The 16563-nt window shown below is 38.0% G+C and overlaps 1 protein-coding gene across 5 annotated transcripts in view; it reads left to right on the forward strand.

Moving 5' to 3' along the window:
* SLC44A1 (solute carrier family 44 member 1) overlaps positions 1–16563 on the forward strand; it is a 219006-nt gene that overhangs the window by 139579 nt on the left and 62864 nt on the right. For all 5 annotated transcript variants that reach the window (XR_014064004.1, XM_081524921.1, XM_081524899.1 and 2 more), the window contains exons 11-13: positions 230–386; positions 1027–1110; positions 14631–14768. Coding sequence is in view for 4 of the 5 variants with exons in the window: in XM_081524921.1 (XP_081381047.1) it covers positions 230–386; positions 1027–1110; positions 14631–14768 (379 nt within the window). In the remaining variant the exon portion in view is untranslated. The remainder of the gene's footprint in view (positions 1–229; positions 387–1026; positions 1111–14630; positions 14769–16563) is intronic.

Below are 16563 nucleotides of genomic sequence, written 5' to 3' on the forward strand. Positions count from 1 at the left end.
GCAGTTTTGTTTAACTTAAAGTATTAGAGCATAAGAACCCCATGAAACTACCATAAAGAAATGAAACATTAATTTTACATGTTACACCTGAAGCACTTACTTTGCTATTTTGTCATAGAACTAGAATAAGGAAAATGAATTAATTTTTCACTCTTTTTTGAACTAAATCTTTTCTATGTTTCCATCCTGATTGAGCCTTTAATTGCCTTTTTGGTCATTTTTTAAACAGGGATAAAAGGAATTTGCCATTTACACCGATTCTGGCATCAGTGAATCGCCTTATTCGTTATCACCTTGGTACTGTGGCAAAAGGTTCTTTCATTATCACGTTAGTCAAAATTCCACGAATGATCCTTATGTACATTCACAGTCAGCTCAAAGGAAAGGTAAGGAAAAATCTTTTCTGGACTTTCTGTGAGCACATTCCAGATCTCAGTTCTGCACGTAGCAAAATTCCCAATGATATTAAGTCCAAGCGTGAATGTTTTCCTCCATGTCCTTGCCAAGTGGACTCTAATTCGGTTCCCTTATCTCCCACTCTCGTAGTCTGTATGCCCTGGCAAAATTTATCTAATCACAGGTTTACCCAAATATCCTCCTTCCTGTCCTTAACTGCGGAAACAACATGCATTTCTGCATAGCTTAGCTCAAATGCCCCCTCTTCCTAGAAACCCCCCCCGAGCCCTCTAACCTCCCAAGCGGCATCTTCTCTCTCTCTTCTCTACTCTCATGGCACTAGGATCTATATCATTCTGACTCTAACCTTTGTTATGTTTAATGCTTTTAAGTTCCTTGTTGGTCTTATATACTTTATCTTATATACAGTAGGTACTAAGTAAATGTTGGATTGAACTGATAAAAAATAATTCAGCCATTACATTTTGAGGGAAAAAATGGTGAGTGTGGAGGCTTTGAAGCATAGGATGTGATTTTTCTTAATTTTTACTTTTCTAAAATGTATAATATTCTACATGGTATGGTTTGATTCTTTGGTCTTTAATTATTTTCATTATTCATTCTTTCCAGGAAAATGCTTGTGCTCGATGTGTGCTGAAATCTTGCATTTGTTGCCTTTGGTGTCTTGAAAAGTGCCTAAATTATTTAAATCAGGTAAAATATTTTAAAAATACATCTAACACTCACTTTCAAAGATAGGTTCATTGTTTCATCTTCCAAGATAAAGTTTTTGAGTTTAATTGAAATTTTTTTCTCATGGTGTTGTACATTGTGCCTTGATCAAGTATAACTGTTTTAATCATATTCTTATTTTTAAACATAATATATATTCTTCCCAAAGCTTATTATTGCAGGATACCCCAGTTTGATTCCTGGGTCGAGAAGATCTCCTGGAGAAGGGATAGGCTACCCACTCCAGTATTCTTGAGCTTCCCTGGTGGCTCAGCTGGTAAAGAATCCACCTGGAATGTGGGAGACCTGGGTTCGAGCCCTGGGTTAGGAAGATCCCCTAGAGAAGGGAACGGCTACCCACTCCAGTATTCTGGCCTGGAGAATTCCGTGGACTCTATAGTCCATGGGGTCGCAAAGAGTCGGACACAACTGAGCAAAATTAATTGTAATACATGGATAAATTTCCTTAGAGTCCATCTTTCAGGAAAATCATTTATCTTTTATCCCTTAATTGACAACCTTTTATCTTTGATTTTCCCTGAGAATCTGTCTACCCTAGCCATTGTTCTTTAATTCATGTAATGTTGTTTGAAAGCTTTAGTGAAAAGTTGTTGTGACACTTACTCCTTTTTTGCAACTGTCTACTATTGTTCAAAATTAACATGCTAGTATGCCGTGGGTTTTTTTTGTTTTTGCTTTATGTAGCTGCTGAAGACTGTGGTACTGGCCTGGAAAATACTAGCAAAGAAAGTGCAATTTCTAGGGGCAAATGGAGGGATTGATATTTATGGAGTAACAGTTCACAGGGGAGTGGCTTGCTCCTCTGTCTTTCTGTATCTGAGCATGTAGGACTCTCACTGTGAAGCACTCTTTTCATCTTGAGTTGTTTCTCTTAACCACTTTTCTCCAGCCCCTAAAAATCAATTCTAATGTACTGATGCCCTTATCTAATAGACCAAAGATAAAAATTGACTTTCTCACCATTAACCTTTAACTGACTGAAGAGTAGCATTGCATTGTCCATTCACTCACATGTAGTCAAAGGGAGAGTCCTGTGGTGATGGTGTTGAACATGCCTGGAGTCTGCTTTGTTGGAGTTCTATGATTCATATGAAGAAGTAGATTTCACATTTCATTAGCAAAATACATTCCTGTGGTTCATAATACTCTTCGGATGTAAAGTATTTGGAAGGTCATTATTAAAATAATTAGTAACAGCCACAACATTCTGAAAAATTATGTTCTTTAAAATCTGATTTTGGAGCAAGTCATCATCAAAAAAGTTGATGGATGCAGTAATGATAATCATCATTACATTTTGTATCCGTCACTAAATAGCTTATATTCAGAGAGATGTGCTAACCTCAGCTGTCTGTTTTCGGTTCCCATGGGCACCTTTTGCTCTCGCAGTTTCCAAAATGTGCAGAGAATAACTTCCTTCCAATGTCTGACTAACTCCTATTTGTCTTTAATGATTATTCCTGAGCACCACCTCCACGAAACTTTCCCTCATTACCCCAGCTCCTCCTCTGACATTGCACAATATCAGTTCATACCTCTGTGAAAACACTAGGAACACTGTATGGGAGTTGTCTGTTTACTTCTTCATCTCCTCCTTTAGACTTTTTTAGCTCCTTAAAGACAGAATCTTATTTTTGTCTCTGCAGAAACTTCCATAGTGCCTAGTATACAATAGGTGGTCTTTAGATGTTTTTTGAATGAATGATTAATCACCAAATATTTGGACTTAAAAAGACAGAGAATGATATAAAATTGTAAGGATCTCAAAAAGGAGAAATGCTGAAGGAAGGAAACAAATCACATGATATCAAGTTGGTAACCAGGTGAAAACATATATAAAGTTTTCAGCTCATTCCAAGCTAAACAGTAGTCAGCAATTTAGTCCTAATAGTCCTGTGATGTATATCCAAACTACAAGTTGGTGTTTCTTGTACAAATTTTTTCCATTTTGCATCTTCAAGAGGTAGGCATGTTGCTTGAAGATTCAAGGAAAGCACTGACATGGTAGCAAATCAATTATGGGAGTGAAGGTTTAGGGAGAGTGATTCTAAACCCGTACTTGGAATATGAAGTATTCCAGTGTGGAGACTGATTACCATTGGAGCGTCATGTCTCTTGTTTTCATAGAAATGTTGAGATGAGGTCAACATATTAAAGATATTAGAATACTTCCTGCCATGACAGATTAATTTTAAGCATAAGTACCAGTGGAATTTTTTAACCCTTGTTCCTGTGAAATGTTTCAGAGGAGGATGGGCACCCGTCTGTTTGAAGTACTTAACATGATGGGAATCATGGTGGTACTGAATAAATGAGCTCCAGAGACTTTTCTAAAATTTGAGAAAGCAAGGTATAAGTGCTAGTGCAAGAAATGCTTTAATGCTATCACACGTAGTCAGCAGGTATAAGCTTAGTGCTCTGCTAGAGGTGAAGCCACAGTAGAAGGAGCCCAGATGTTGAAGATGTGTTTCCTTCCCCAGGAAGCTCAGTGAAACCTCTGAGTCTCAGTTTTCTTCTTCAGTAAGTGGAAAAAAATATGCCTGTCCTCATAGGCTTTAGGTTAGGATGAAGTATAATGCAGATAAATCAACTCTTACAGTGTCTAGCTTTTGGTAGACACCTAGTAAGTGTTATCACTCTCTCCCTATTCCATTTTATTTATTTATAAGGAGCTCCCCATGTTTTACTCTGAGATAACAGAGCTATGACAAAGAATTCAAAAGGTGATTCTATAACGTGTCTATTTTCTCTGGCAGTAAATGTAATATAAAATACTGAAGAGTTTGAAAAACCAAAACAAGAAAAAAAACATCACCCATGATCTCACCGTCTAACGTAACACTTTTGTTACCGCAAAATGGCAACTCAGTCCTTGACCTCCCAAAGGAAAGAATTCAATCAAAAGACATAGAACACTTTTAAGCAGCAGAAGTTTTATTAAACAAAGTGAAAGTACACTCCCAAGAGAGAAAAGGAGAGTGGGCTGTGTGGAAACTAGAGGCAGCCCTCCAGCTGGGGGTAGGGTTGGTTTTTCAAAGTAGTGGCAAGTCCCTCCCTGTGTCCTGCATCATTTGACACGTTGATTGTCAGTTTTAGGTTATATAATTTTTCTCCTTGTGTGCAGGCACTTACCCACAAACACCCAAGCAAAACCCATGCGGGGCGGGGGGGGGCGGGACAAATACTACAATACTAGTTTATTACAAATACAGAATAATGAACCCCAGGTTATACTGTGTCACCTTTTAGGGTTTTAGGGCTTGGTGTGCCTGCGCCAACATGTGATGGAAGGTTTTATCTTATTTGGGCCTGATAAGTCTGGAAATTTAACTGTCTTGAAAACAAAAAAGGGAGGATCTCTGAGCATGTTCTGATCACCAGTATCCAGGTCAGGGAGGGAAAGATGGCCCCATCCAGGATGGAGCAGGGACCCATTTGTGTCTGACTAACTACTTAACACTTTCATTAATATACTTAGTAATAGCTTTGAGAAAAAGTTTGCAGTATTTTACTTCAGTTAATGTCTGATAAGCTCTGAGCCTCATATGTAAAGTAAGGCTAACAATAGTGTTTACAGTCCCTGTTACCATGAGTATGAAAAGAGTCTCCGGCGCTCTGAGCATGGGCTTAGACTCAGCAAGTCTTCAGTGAGTGGGGAATCTTATTCTGTAGTAATGCCCACATTTAATTTCTTTTATATTTTTATAATGTACAGCAATTTTTGTTTTCTCTTGTCAAGTCTGTTTAACTTTTCCTTCATGGTTTCTCTCTTGGCTTTTCTACTTAGAAAGATTTTCCCCACTTGAATATCAAATAATTATTCTACCTTTTTTTCTTGTAGTCCTTTAGAGGTTTCTCTGTTTTGAAAAAAGTTTATCTGGGATTCAATCAGTTGTCCCAGGACCAATTAGTGATTAATCTATCCTTTCTTCTGCAGTGAAATGTCAATTTAATCATGTATTAAATTCTTATATATTGTACTTGAGTCTGCCTTTGGGCTTTTTTTCTATACCATTGATTTGTGTATTCTTCTACCAGTACTGAGTTTTTGTTTGGTTTGGTTTGGGTTTCTTGGTTTTTAATTTTTTTATTGAAATATAGTTGATGTGCAGTATTATATAAGTTACCTGCATATAGTACTGGAATATTTATTATAGCCTCATTATATATCTCAAGTGTCCTGTGGGGCAAATCTCTTGCATTCTTACTTTTCAAAAACTTCTTGTATAATCACCTGTCTATTCTCTGAGGTTATCTTTAGAGTATTCAATAGAGTACAGTGAAATAATAATACTAATTACAATGCCAGCTATCATTTACTGAGCACTTATCATGTGCCAGGCACTGTGGCTCACATTTCACATGCAGAGTCTCTCATTTGGAGTTTGGTTTTTTGTAATACTCTTTGGAAATGGTTAACAACGAGTCAGGTAATGTCACTTTACATCATTTTCCTCCTATATGCCAACATGCAACCTGAGATATCTCCCTGGTGGTCCATTGATTAAGAATCTGCTCTGCAGTGCAGAGGAGGTGGGTTGGATCCCGGGGGACTAAGATCCCACATTCCGCAGAGCAACTAATCCTATGCACCACAGCTATTGAACCTGCACACCACAGCTAGAGAATGTGCACTACAGTGAAACGTCCGTGTGACACAGCAAAGATCCTGTGTGCTGCAACTGAGACCCGATACAGCCAAGATAAATAAATAAATTTTTTTTGAAAAAGAAAACTTTCAACTTGAGGTTAAAAGCCTTGAGTAGAATCGGACAACATAAACCCCTGCAGGGCCACTTGAGGTTCATTACATCCTTCATGTGACTGAGCGCGGCAGACAGGGTCCAGAGCTATAGGGAGCAGTAGAGAGTGGTCAACTGCAGAGCTCGTGTTCCATCCAAAGAAGGCTGTCACCACTTAGCTCTGATATAAGCTAAGTGAGAATTTATAGACCGCTTCTAACTCTTCAGTTTTCTAAGAGAAGCCAGAATTCTGGATGTTTGCATTTTATCTCTTGCTATTAAAATGTTTACACTAATAAAAAAGGAATCACTCTGAGTGAGCAGAGCAAACATTGTATGGTCTTTGGGCCACATACCATCAGTTGCCTATAGGGCACCAGTTGGTTGCCACTGCTGTAGAGAATACAGAGGATAATAGAGAGGAGTGTTGACATGGAAGTAGGGTAGACCAGAGTCATTGTGCAGCACAATATGAAATTCCATAGTCCCCAACTATGTGCCAAACAGTGTGGAAAATACAGCTGGCTTCAAAAAAGAGCTTAGTGAATGGATAAAGATATGGTGTGTGTGTGTGTATATATATATATACACAATGGAACATTTCTCAACCATAAAAAAAAGATGAAATAATGCCATTTGAAGCAACATGGATGGACCTAGAGATCGTCATGATAAGTGAAGTAAGCCAGATGGAGAAAGGCAAATATCATATAATATTGTTTATATGTAGAATCTTAAGCAAATATAAGTAAATTTTTAAATGATACAAATGAACTTATATACAAATCAGAAATAGACCCACAGACATGGAAAACAAACATGGTTACCAAAGGGGAGAGGGAGGGAGAGAGAAATTGGAAGTTTGGGATTATACACACTACTATATATAAAATATGTAAACAACAAGGACCTGCTGTACAGCACAGAGAACCATACTTGATATTTTGTAATAACCTAAAAGGGAAAAGAATCTGAAAAAGAATATATATATATACATATATGAATCACTTTGCTGTACACCTGAAACTAACACAACATTGTAAATCAACTATACTTCAATTTAAATAAAAAGAGCTTTAGATTTTTAAAAATAGGCCATTAAATATATATACCATAGGTGCTAGAGTTTTGCGGATAAACAGAGTGAACCATGAACCACTTTTTGTTTCCGCAGGTGCTTATCTTGATGTGACAGGAAAGTAATTGTACATCTAATGGAACAGTATAAAATTCTCCTTAAGTAGAGAGATTGTTCCAACTAGACTCTGTTTCTTTTGGGCATTGAATTACTCAGGTCTTGGTTTACTTGGACATTACTTGAAGATAGTACATTTAACACTGGAGAGTATCTGTTCTCCAGCTGATAAGCTCTTAAGATTTTAAAGCTTTTTTCTACATAGTGGGAGTGGGAGTTATTTTTTGAGCACCTACTTAAATCCCTGATAGTACACTAAGCACTTTATATATATTATCACTTTCTCCAACTCTGTAAGGAAGGTGCATTTCCTCTATTTTATACATGAAAACATTGAGTCTGGTACCTTGTAGCAGATCACATGATCTAGAGGTGGAGGAAGTTTCAAATCTAAGTTTGCCTGGATTGTGCCGTGACTACACACTGCTTCCTACAGTTGACCCTTGAACAACAGCTTTAGATCGTGTGGGTCCATCAGAGATGAACTTCTCACCCTGGAAAGAGCGATTTAATCTAAAGGGACAAGGAGGGAGGCAAATGATGAGGAGGGGGAGGCATGTGCATTAGTCCAGGGAAGGGGCAGGGCTTTTTCGAGGGAGTGGGGTGCTACCCACTTTTTATCTTGTTCTGTTCATTAACATATGGCATTGGCCACCAATAGGTGTATTGTTTAATATGTGAATGTAGTAAAATCAACTTATGATGAAAAAATTATAGGGGTCCACTTGTATAGGAATTTTTAAAAATAAATACTACATACTCTAGTATAACACAGTCGACTGTTGATTGAATCCGTGGCTGCAGGAACCATAGATAACAGAGACTATAAAGTTAGTCTAAGTGGTTGGCAGAAAGTTCAGAGAACACTTATTAGCCGCAAAGGACTCAGAATTTCTTAAGAACTCTGGCGTGAATCCTTTAGACTAAGAGGTGTAGAAGGAGAGGGAATTGACAACTGTGTGAAGGAGTTGGCACCCCTACCCCTGTGTTGTTCAAGGGTCAAATGCATACATGCTTTTGTACAACTTAGAGAAAAGTAATTGTTTGTTATAGAGAATATTCAAGCTCTCTGCTATAAATTGCTGAAAGCAGCTTTCTGCTGAAACTGTTTCCCGTTTTAAACTAAGACAAGTGGTAGTTTTTAGGCAGTCTATTTAAATTAAGATTTACAACATATTTTTAATTCTTATGTCCCTTAAAAAGTTGGAGTATTTAGAACCAAACTGAGTGAAATATATGGTATAGATTGGACTTTGTGCTTCCTCCATCCCTCACTCAAATGCAAAAGGGATCATTTTGATTACCGTTGCCCCTATTTAATGTATGGTGATCCACATGTAGAGTTGTACTTCTCTGTTCCCCTTTTCCTACCATTGCTATCTAGCTTGCCCTATTAAGTAGGTTATTATGTTAAGATTTTAAACTTTAAGAGAATGTCTAGGTCCTTAAATGAAGAAAAGAAAGAAGGTGTGAAAGTATAGAATCTGTGCTCTGGGACCTATGGCCAGGCAGGCCTGGGGACCAGTACTTTTTCACTATAACCTTTCACACAAAAGTACACACACCAGGGACCACTTGGGCTAATAGGCATCCTTTTAAAAAGATTTCTGGATGGTGATCATCTTTCATGTTGCTTCTGATAATTATGTCCTGCCTGTGAGACTTAAAGAATTGAGTCTTTAAGCCTGTGTCCTGCCTGAGCAGATGCTGGGCACAGGCTAAATGTTAATCATTGATGCCTCTCTGTGGGCAGTTTAGCTCAATATCAGGAAGGCAGTCTGGGAAGAAGGTGAGTGGGCTCTAAAAATCTCAACTAAGTTGTCAGCAAAAAGCTCAGAGAACGCTTATTAGCCACAAAGGACTCAGAATTTCTTGAGAACCCTGGTGTGAATCCTTTAGACTAAGAGATATAGGAGGAGAGGGAAATTTCAATGGCCTGCTATGATTTTTAGCACATTTTTCTTCCTAAAGAGATCATCTTGACCTTTGTGTATCACATGCAGCTCATCTTCTTGCCTTGGGAGTAGGAAAAAGTTTATAAAATACCTACTTTTTTTCAGTTAGGTTGACTATAAAAGAGTTGCATAGATCTGTAGGAATATTGCCAAGAAGGCTGAATTTCTATGAGCACATCCAACCCTGGAACCAAGGAATGGAGAAAAGAAATCACTGCTGCCTCCTTTCATGTCTGCAAATAGCCTTTTGCTTTAAAAGTAGATAGAATGGGTGGAGATGGTTGGAGGAGGGAGAAAAGAAGCAGCAGGGGAAGAAGAATAATTCTCAAGTAAAGTGAAGCTCTGAAAATTAATGAGAGCAGCAAAAAAACCTTTTGTTGTTTAGTTTGGAAACATTGGACCTGCTCTTAGACTCAGCTTACCTGATGATAACAGAAGAGAGAGATTGGAGGTATGTGGATCCTCTTGGTCCTGCCTCTTCTTTCAAGGAAAGTTATATTCAAACTGGAAAGGGGAGTACAACATAGTTAAGCATTGTTGGTCTTCATTTAAGGGGTGAGATTTAAGACAACACCCAGTTGTTTTAAATGAGTTATCCAGTATCCTTGATTCTAGGCATTATAATGATGCTTTTTTACATCAAAATTATATATATGGGTGTGTGTGTACATACATATATATGTGTGTAGTTAACGTGGTAGGGTATTTTACCCCTACCGACTTATTGGAGAAGACCCTGATACTGGGAAAGATTGATGGTAGGAGGAGAAGGAGGAGAAGGGGATGATAGAGGACGAGATGATTGGATGGCATCACTGACTCAATGGACATGAGTTTGAACAAGCTCCAGGAAATAGTGAAGGACAGGGAAGCCTGGCATGCTGCAGTCCATGGGGTCACCAAAGAGTCGGACACGACTGAGCAACATCACAATATATGACTATCTCACGCTCACAGCTCTTATCTCAAAAGCTAATATATACAGTATTTTAAGGAAATCATACTATTAAGTTGTCCTGGTAGCACTCACCTGCTGCTTGCCCACTTTATGCTGTCATTGGCCAGTGCTTCCTATCAGTTAAAAGACAGCAGGCACCAAAGAGTTAACTACCTAACTGCAGTGGTTCACGTTTCCTAATCTTCTGTAAAACTTCTTTTGAAACATTTTGTGAATAGTCTCATGACATCAAAATAAACTGTACGTTTGATCTTATGTAACAGTAACTTGGCTAAAAAATGACACAGAACTTTCCAAGCCTGATCTATTCTCAAAGAACCCAGAGTAGTTCCCAGTTCTCACCAGTTCCTTACTCACCTTAAAAATGAACAACAGTAACAACAAACAAACCCAAAACAAAACAAATGAAAACAACCAAACAAGCCCCATTAATAATTTATTTTAAGGCAAAGTTTTCAAACTACTGCCTCTGGGCTAAATATGTACTTCAGTATGTAAGTTTTATTGGAACACAGCTATGTTCATTTATTTACAAACTGTTTTGGCTGTTTTTATGTTATGATGGCAGAACCAAGCAATTGTGACAGAGACTATATGGTCCACAAAGCCAAAAATATTCACTATCTGGTCTTTTACCAAAAAACTTTGTTGCCCCTCCTCTAGAGTAACATTAAGAATCAACACCAAACCTCACTTAGAGTCTAGAGAACCCACCTTCTCAGCATTTTTGAAACACAAACCACATATGCTCATTTCCGGTTTCAGTTCAGTTCAGTTGCTCAGTTGTGTCCGACTCTTTGTGACCCCATAGACTGCAATACACCAGGCTTCCCTGTCCATCACCAACTCCCAGAGTTTACCCAAACCTATGTCCATCGAGTCGGTGATGCCATCCAACCATCTCATCCTCTGTTGTCCCCTTCTCCTCCTACCTTCAATCTTTCCCAGAATCAGGGTCTTCTCCAATAAGTTGGCTCTTCACATCGGGTGGCCAAAGTATTGGAGTTTCAGCCTCAGCATCAGTCCCTCCAATGAATATTCAGGGTTGATTTCTTTTAGGATGGGCTGGTTTGATCTCCTTGCAGTCCAAGGGACTCTCAAGAGTCTTCTCCAACACCTCAGTTCAAAACTATCAATTCTTCAGTGCTCAGCTTGCTTTATAGTCCAACTCTCACATCCATAATGACTACTGGAAAAACCATAGCTTTGACTAGATAGACCTTTGTTGGCAAAGTAATGTCTCTGCTTTTTAATAGTCTGTCTAGGTTGGTCATAGCTTTTCTTCCAAAGAGCAAGCATCTCAATTTCATGACTACAGTCACCATCTGCAGGTGATTTTGGAGCCCCTCCAAAAAAAGTCTGTCACTGTTGCCATTGTTTCCCCATCTATTTGCCATGAAGTGATGGGACCAGATGCCATAATCTTAGTTTTTTGAATGTTGAGTTTTAAGCCAGCTTTTCACTCTCCTCTTTCACCTTCATCCAGAGGCTCTTGAGTTCCTCTTCACTTTCTGCGATAAAGGTAGTGTCATCTGCATGCCTGAGGTTATTGAGATTTCTCCCAGCAGTCTTGATTCCAGCTTATGCTTCATCCAACCCAACATTTCTCATGATGTACTCTGCATATAAATTAAATAAGCAGAGTGACAATATACAGCCTTGATGTACTCTTTTCCCAAATTGTAACTAGTCCGTTGTTCCATGTCCGGTTATAACTGTTGCTTCTTGACCTGCATACACGTTTCTCAGGAAGTAGGTAAGATGGCCTAGTATTCCCATGTCTTTAAGAATTTTCCACAGTTTGTTGTTGTGCAGACAGTCAAAGGCTTTAGCCTACTCAATGAAGCAGAAGTAGATGTTTTTCTGGAATTCTCTTCCTTTTTCTATGATCCAGCGGTTGTTGGCAATTTGATCTCTGGTTCCTCTGCCTTTTCTAAATCCAGCTTGAACATTTGGAAGTTCTCAGTTCACATACTGCTGAAGCCTGGCTGGGAGAATTTTCAGCATTACTTTGCTAACATGTGAAATGAGTGCAATTGTGCGGTACTTTGAACATTCTCTGGCATTGCCTTTCTTTGGGATTGGAATGAAAACTGATCTTTTCCAGTCCTATGGCTGCTGTAGAGATTTCCAAATTTGCTGACATATTGAGTGTAGCACTTAACAGCATCATCTTTGTGGATTTGAAATAGCTCAGCTGGAATTACATCAATTCCACTAGCTTTGTTTGTAGTGATGCTTCCTAAGGCCCACTTGACTTTGCACTCCAAAATGTCTGGCTCTAGATGAATGATCACACCATTGTGGTTATCTGGGCCATTAAGTTCTTTATTTGTATAGTTCTTCTGTGTATTCTTGCCACCCCTTCTTAATATCTTCTGCTTCTGTTAGGCCCATACCATTTCTGTCCTTTATTGTGCCCATCTTTGCATGAAATGTTCCCTTCCTTGGTATCTCTAATTTTCTTGAAGAGATCTCTAGTCTTTCCCATCCTATTGTTTTCCTCTATTTCTTTGCATTGATCACTGAAGTAGGCTTTCTTATTTCTCCTTGCTATTCTTTGGAACTCTGCATTGAGATGAGTATATCTTTCCTTTTCTTTTTTCCCTTTGCTTCTCTTCTTTTCTCAGCTATTTGTGAGGCCTCCTCAGACAACTACTTTGCAAGTCAAGGTATATCTTGACTTCCTACTTTTGCACTCCAGTCTGCTGTGATGAAAAGGACATCTTTTTTTTGGTGTTAGTTCTAGAAGACCTTGTAGGTCTTCATGGAACCATTCAACTTTATCTTCTTTGGCATTAGTGATTGGGGCATATACTTGGATTACTGTGATATTGAATGGTTTGCCTTGTAAGCAAACTAAGTTCATTCTGTCATTTTTGAGATTGCACCCAGGTACTGCATTTTGGACTCTATTGTTGACTGTGAGGGCTACTACATACAAGCTATGCCCATTTGTATGAAGACATTTCCTGTATTAAGATCATACTGTGTTTCTCAAAGAGCGCTGTTATTTCCTGCTGTTCCAATACTGAATAATGTTTATGAACCAAAAATAGTGACCTACTCAGTACAGTACTCTCTCTTTTGCCCTGAGAAGTTCTGCATTTTTAACCAATGAAATTAATCATATAATGGCAAGTTAAATTTTTGATGACTCCAACCTCATCTTCATACCCAGTTCCTAATAACTAACAAGCATACAATTGGAACACTCATAAATTAAAGACTCTCTCTTCTGATCTCAGTGTTTAAAACTTTATAGACAACACAGTATAAAGTATGCCTTTGTGTTCTGCATTTTTCCTGCAACTTCATATTTTGACTCACCAACAATTTCTTAAATCAGCACTAAACCAAAAATTGCTCAGGACTGTAAGTTTTCATTACAAAGTCCATATACTTTCCCTTCTTAAGACTCAGACATATTTCATGTTATGTTACTTATTCACAGTTTCCAGAAAATGTCAGTGCTATTCTAGAATGTAATGTAAAAAAGAAGAAAAAAAAATTCAGAGTGACTATTAATCAAAGAAAACATGGGGAGACAGAAGCAGGTACCATTGGATAAAATATGTCAGCTGGGGACTGAGTACTACAGGAGAAAGAAAACCAGCCCAGTCTAGCCCCCAAAAGAGCAAGATTGAGAAAGGGGTGGGGGTGGGAAGAAGGGGAGAGATTCTTAGCTGTTTGTTAGCTTCTGTAACTGAGAAGTACAGAATCTGGCTGGTTCCTAACCATGTAAACAATGTCACCAAATGCAAGTACCTGGTTTCTCTCTCTGCTCTGACTTCCATTATGTTGGCCAGCCGGGCGTGGTCATTTGTATCCTCACACCTTGCGTCCAGGTGCATGAGAGAGCTCCTCTGTCAGGAGCACCTACGGAAGAGAAAGAACACTTCTGTTTTTCCCAGAAGCCCAAGGGAACATCTTTTACTTTCATTGTCTCTGGTTCGTTTATGTACCAATTCCTGAAGTAATCATTGTGGGTAAAACATGTTGATTGACTTATACTGATCAACGCTTCCCCCCAGAGCTGGAGGTAGTGTCAACCTCACTCAGACTCCAAGAGAATGAGAAAGCATTGTTTTCTCAAACGGGATTTGATGTGCTGCCCCAGGAGGGAGGGGTATAAAATCAGCACCAAAGAGCTGTCTACTGCAAGAACTGTGAGAAGTGACAGCACAGAAGAAAGTGCCAAGGAGGCGGAAATAGATGTTCCCGATATAACAGCACAGCAATCTGGTGCCTTTGTACGTGTGTGTAGCTTTTAAAGCATCACTGAAATGCCTAGTGATGAACCCAAGGTATCTAGGAAAGGTTAAATTATGGTTTGATTTACTAAGATAGGGAAGAAGGTAATGAATGTTGGAAAGGTTTATGTGTGTTTTAATAAATGTCAATGTTTTTAAAGGGCCGAAACTAGGCCATCTGAGTTCTCTTTACCATATTAGGCTTTTTTTGTTTTTTTTTTAATGTCTTATATTTCCTTGTACTTAATCTAAATCTGTTCCTCACCAAAGCCATGGGTTTAACTGTGAAATATTTTTGCAAGCTGTGCTTTAACTATCCTTGGTTTAAATTGTAAAGATAACATTTACTGATAAAAAATTGTTTTTGCTTTTGTCCAGAATGCATACACAGCCACAGCTATCAACAGCACCAATTTCTGCACCTCAGCGAAGGATGCCTTTGTCATTCTCGTGGAGAATGCTTTGCGAGTAGCTGCCATCAACATGGTGGGGGATTTCATGTTATTCCTCGGCAAGGTAATAAAACTGAGTATATTATCTGAGACATACAGTAAATTTTCACATATGTAATAGTTGCTCTTCAATTTAAAACATATATGTAGCCCACCAAAAACCTAAAAGTCACATCATATAAAGTAAGCCCTTACAGAGCCCTTAATATATATCAGGCATTTTTCTAAGTACTTTGCAGGTATTGTGCTCATTTAGTCCTTATAACAAATTTGTAATGGAAGTTCTATTATTATCTATTAACTTCATGATACAGATGAGGAAACGGAGGCAAGCACAGTTTTGTAATTTGCCCGTGGTTCTCCTGACATATTTTGAAATAAGAAACAGTCCATGTGGTGGTTAGGACCACTGCATCTGAAGCCTAGCTGCCTGGATGAAAATCCTGGTCTCACTAGCTGTGTGACGTAAGGCAGGGTACATAACCACTCTGTGCCTCAGTTTGTCCATCTGTGAAATTGATGTCACAATAGTGCCAAACCCCTAGAGTTGTGAGGATTAGGCTAATTAGTATGTATAGAGTACCTAAGATAGTGCCTGAGACATTGTAGGTTCTTGATGAATATTAATGGTCATCGTTAACTATATATAAATCCCTTAAAATAGAACTGTTAGGGAATGAGAATTAACTGTCCTCAAGGGTCTTTTTATTCTATGCTATTAAAATCTAAAAAATATTAGGTAACACTATAATTGGGGTTCATTGTATCTATATTTCAAACCATAAAATACTCAGAAAATTTAAGATATCACCACTATAACCTAATAACTTATTTTTATATTGCCTCCCATGTTTTTTCTAGGCTTATATTTCTATAGTATAACAGTCCTGCTATACACACCTATTTGTTCTGCTCTTTTCATTTCATATTCTGTTATGTATTTTTTCATATTGCTTTGATAACCTTAATAATTACTCATTATCATGATGGGCACTGTTCTGTCCAATGCTACTCTCTTACTATTGAGCACTTTTTACTCTAACCACTGTGCTTTTAAAAGGAAAAGCACATTTTTCCTTTGCAAAGGAAAAAGGACAAAGTATTTGATGTTGAATGGCATTGATTAGCACTATGTAGGTTTTTTTAATTTACTTTTTAATTGGAATATAGTTGCTTTACAATGTTGTATTTGTTTCTGCTATAGAACAGTTGAGTCAGCTATAAGTATGCATATATCCCCTCCCTCTGGAGGCTTCCTTCCACCCCTAACCCTCATCCCATAGCACTGTGTAGTTTTAAGTTCTCAGGCAACAGTCATCTAAGAAGAATTATACAACTCTACAGATAGTTATTTTGAAAATTTATAATTAAACATATATTATGACTCCTGGATTTTTGTCATGTTCTTACAATAAGAAATTTTTTATAGTAAGAATGAAATGAGTAAATTCATATTAAGAACTAAATACAGGTCTGACCCTGTTACTAACCATTACTATTATTTGTGTGCTATATGAATAACTCAGGGAGACCTTAGATTTTTGGTTTATTTTTTACAGATTTATAATCGACCCCTAGTACCTAAAAAGCAACTTAAAAAATATATATATAAATATAAATATACAGAGCAGTTAAAAAGTTTTTGACACTTACTGGGTACCAGGTACTGAGGGCAGTGCTTTATGTGAAGTGTCCCCCCACCCTCCACCCCATAAGGAGAGCTACTACTATTATCTTCATTTTACAGCAAAGGAACCCAAAGTTTAGAGAGCTAAGTAGGTTGTCCAAATTTAGAAAACTCAAATGTGGCAGAGCTGGAGTTCAGATTCAGATCTGTCTGACTTCAAAGTTTTAAATCA

The sequence above is a fragment of the Giraffa tippelskirchi genome, chromosome 1 (genome assembly GCF_054371585.1).
Source record: "Giraffa tippelskirchi isolate mGirTip1 chromosome 1, T2T-mGirTip1v1.2.pri, whole genome shotgun sequence".
NCBI classification, from domain to species: domain Eukaryota; kingdom Metazoa; phylum Chordata; class Mammalia; order Artiodactyla; family Giraffidae; genus Giraffa; species Giraffa tippelskirchi.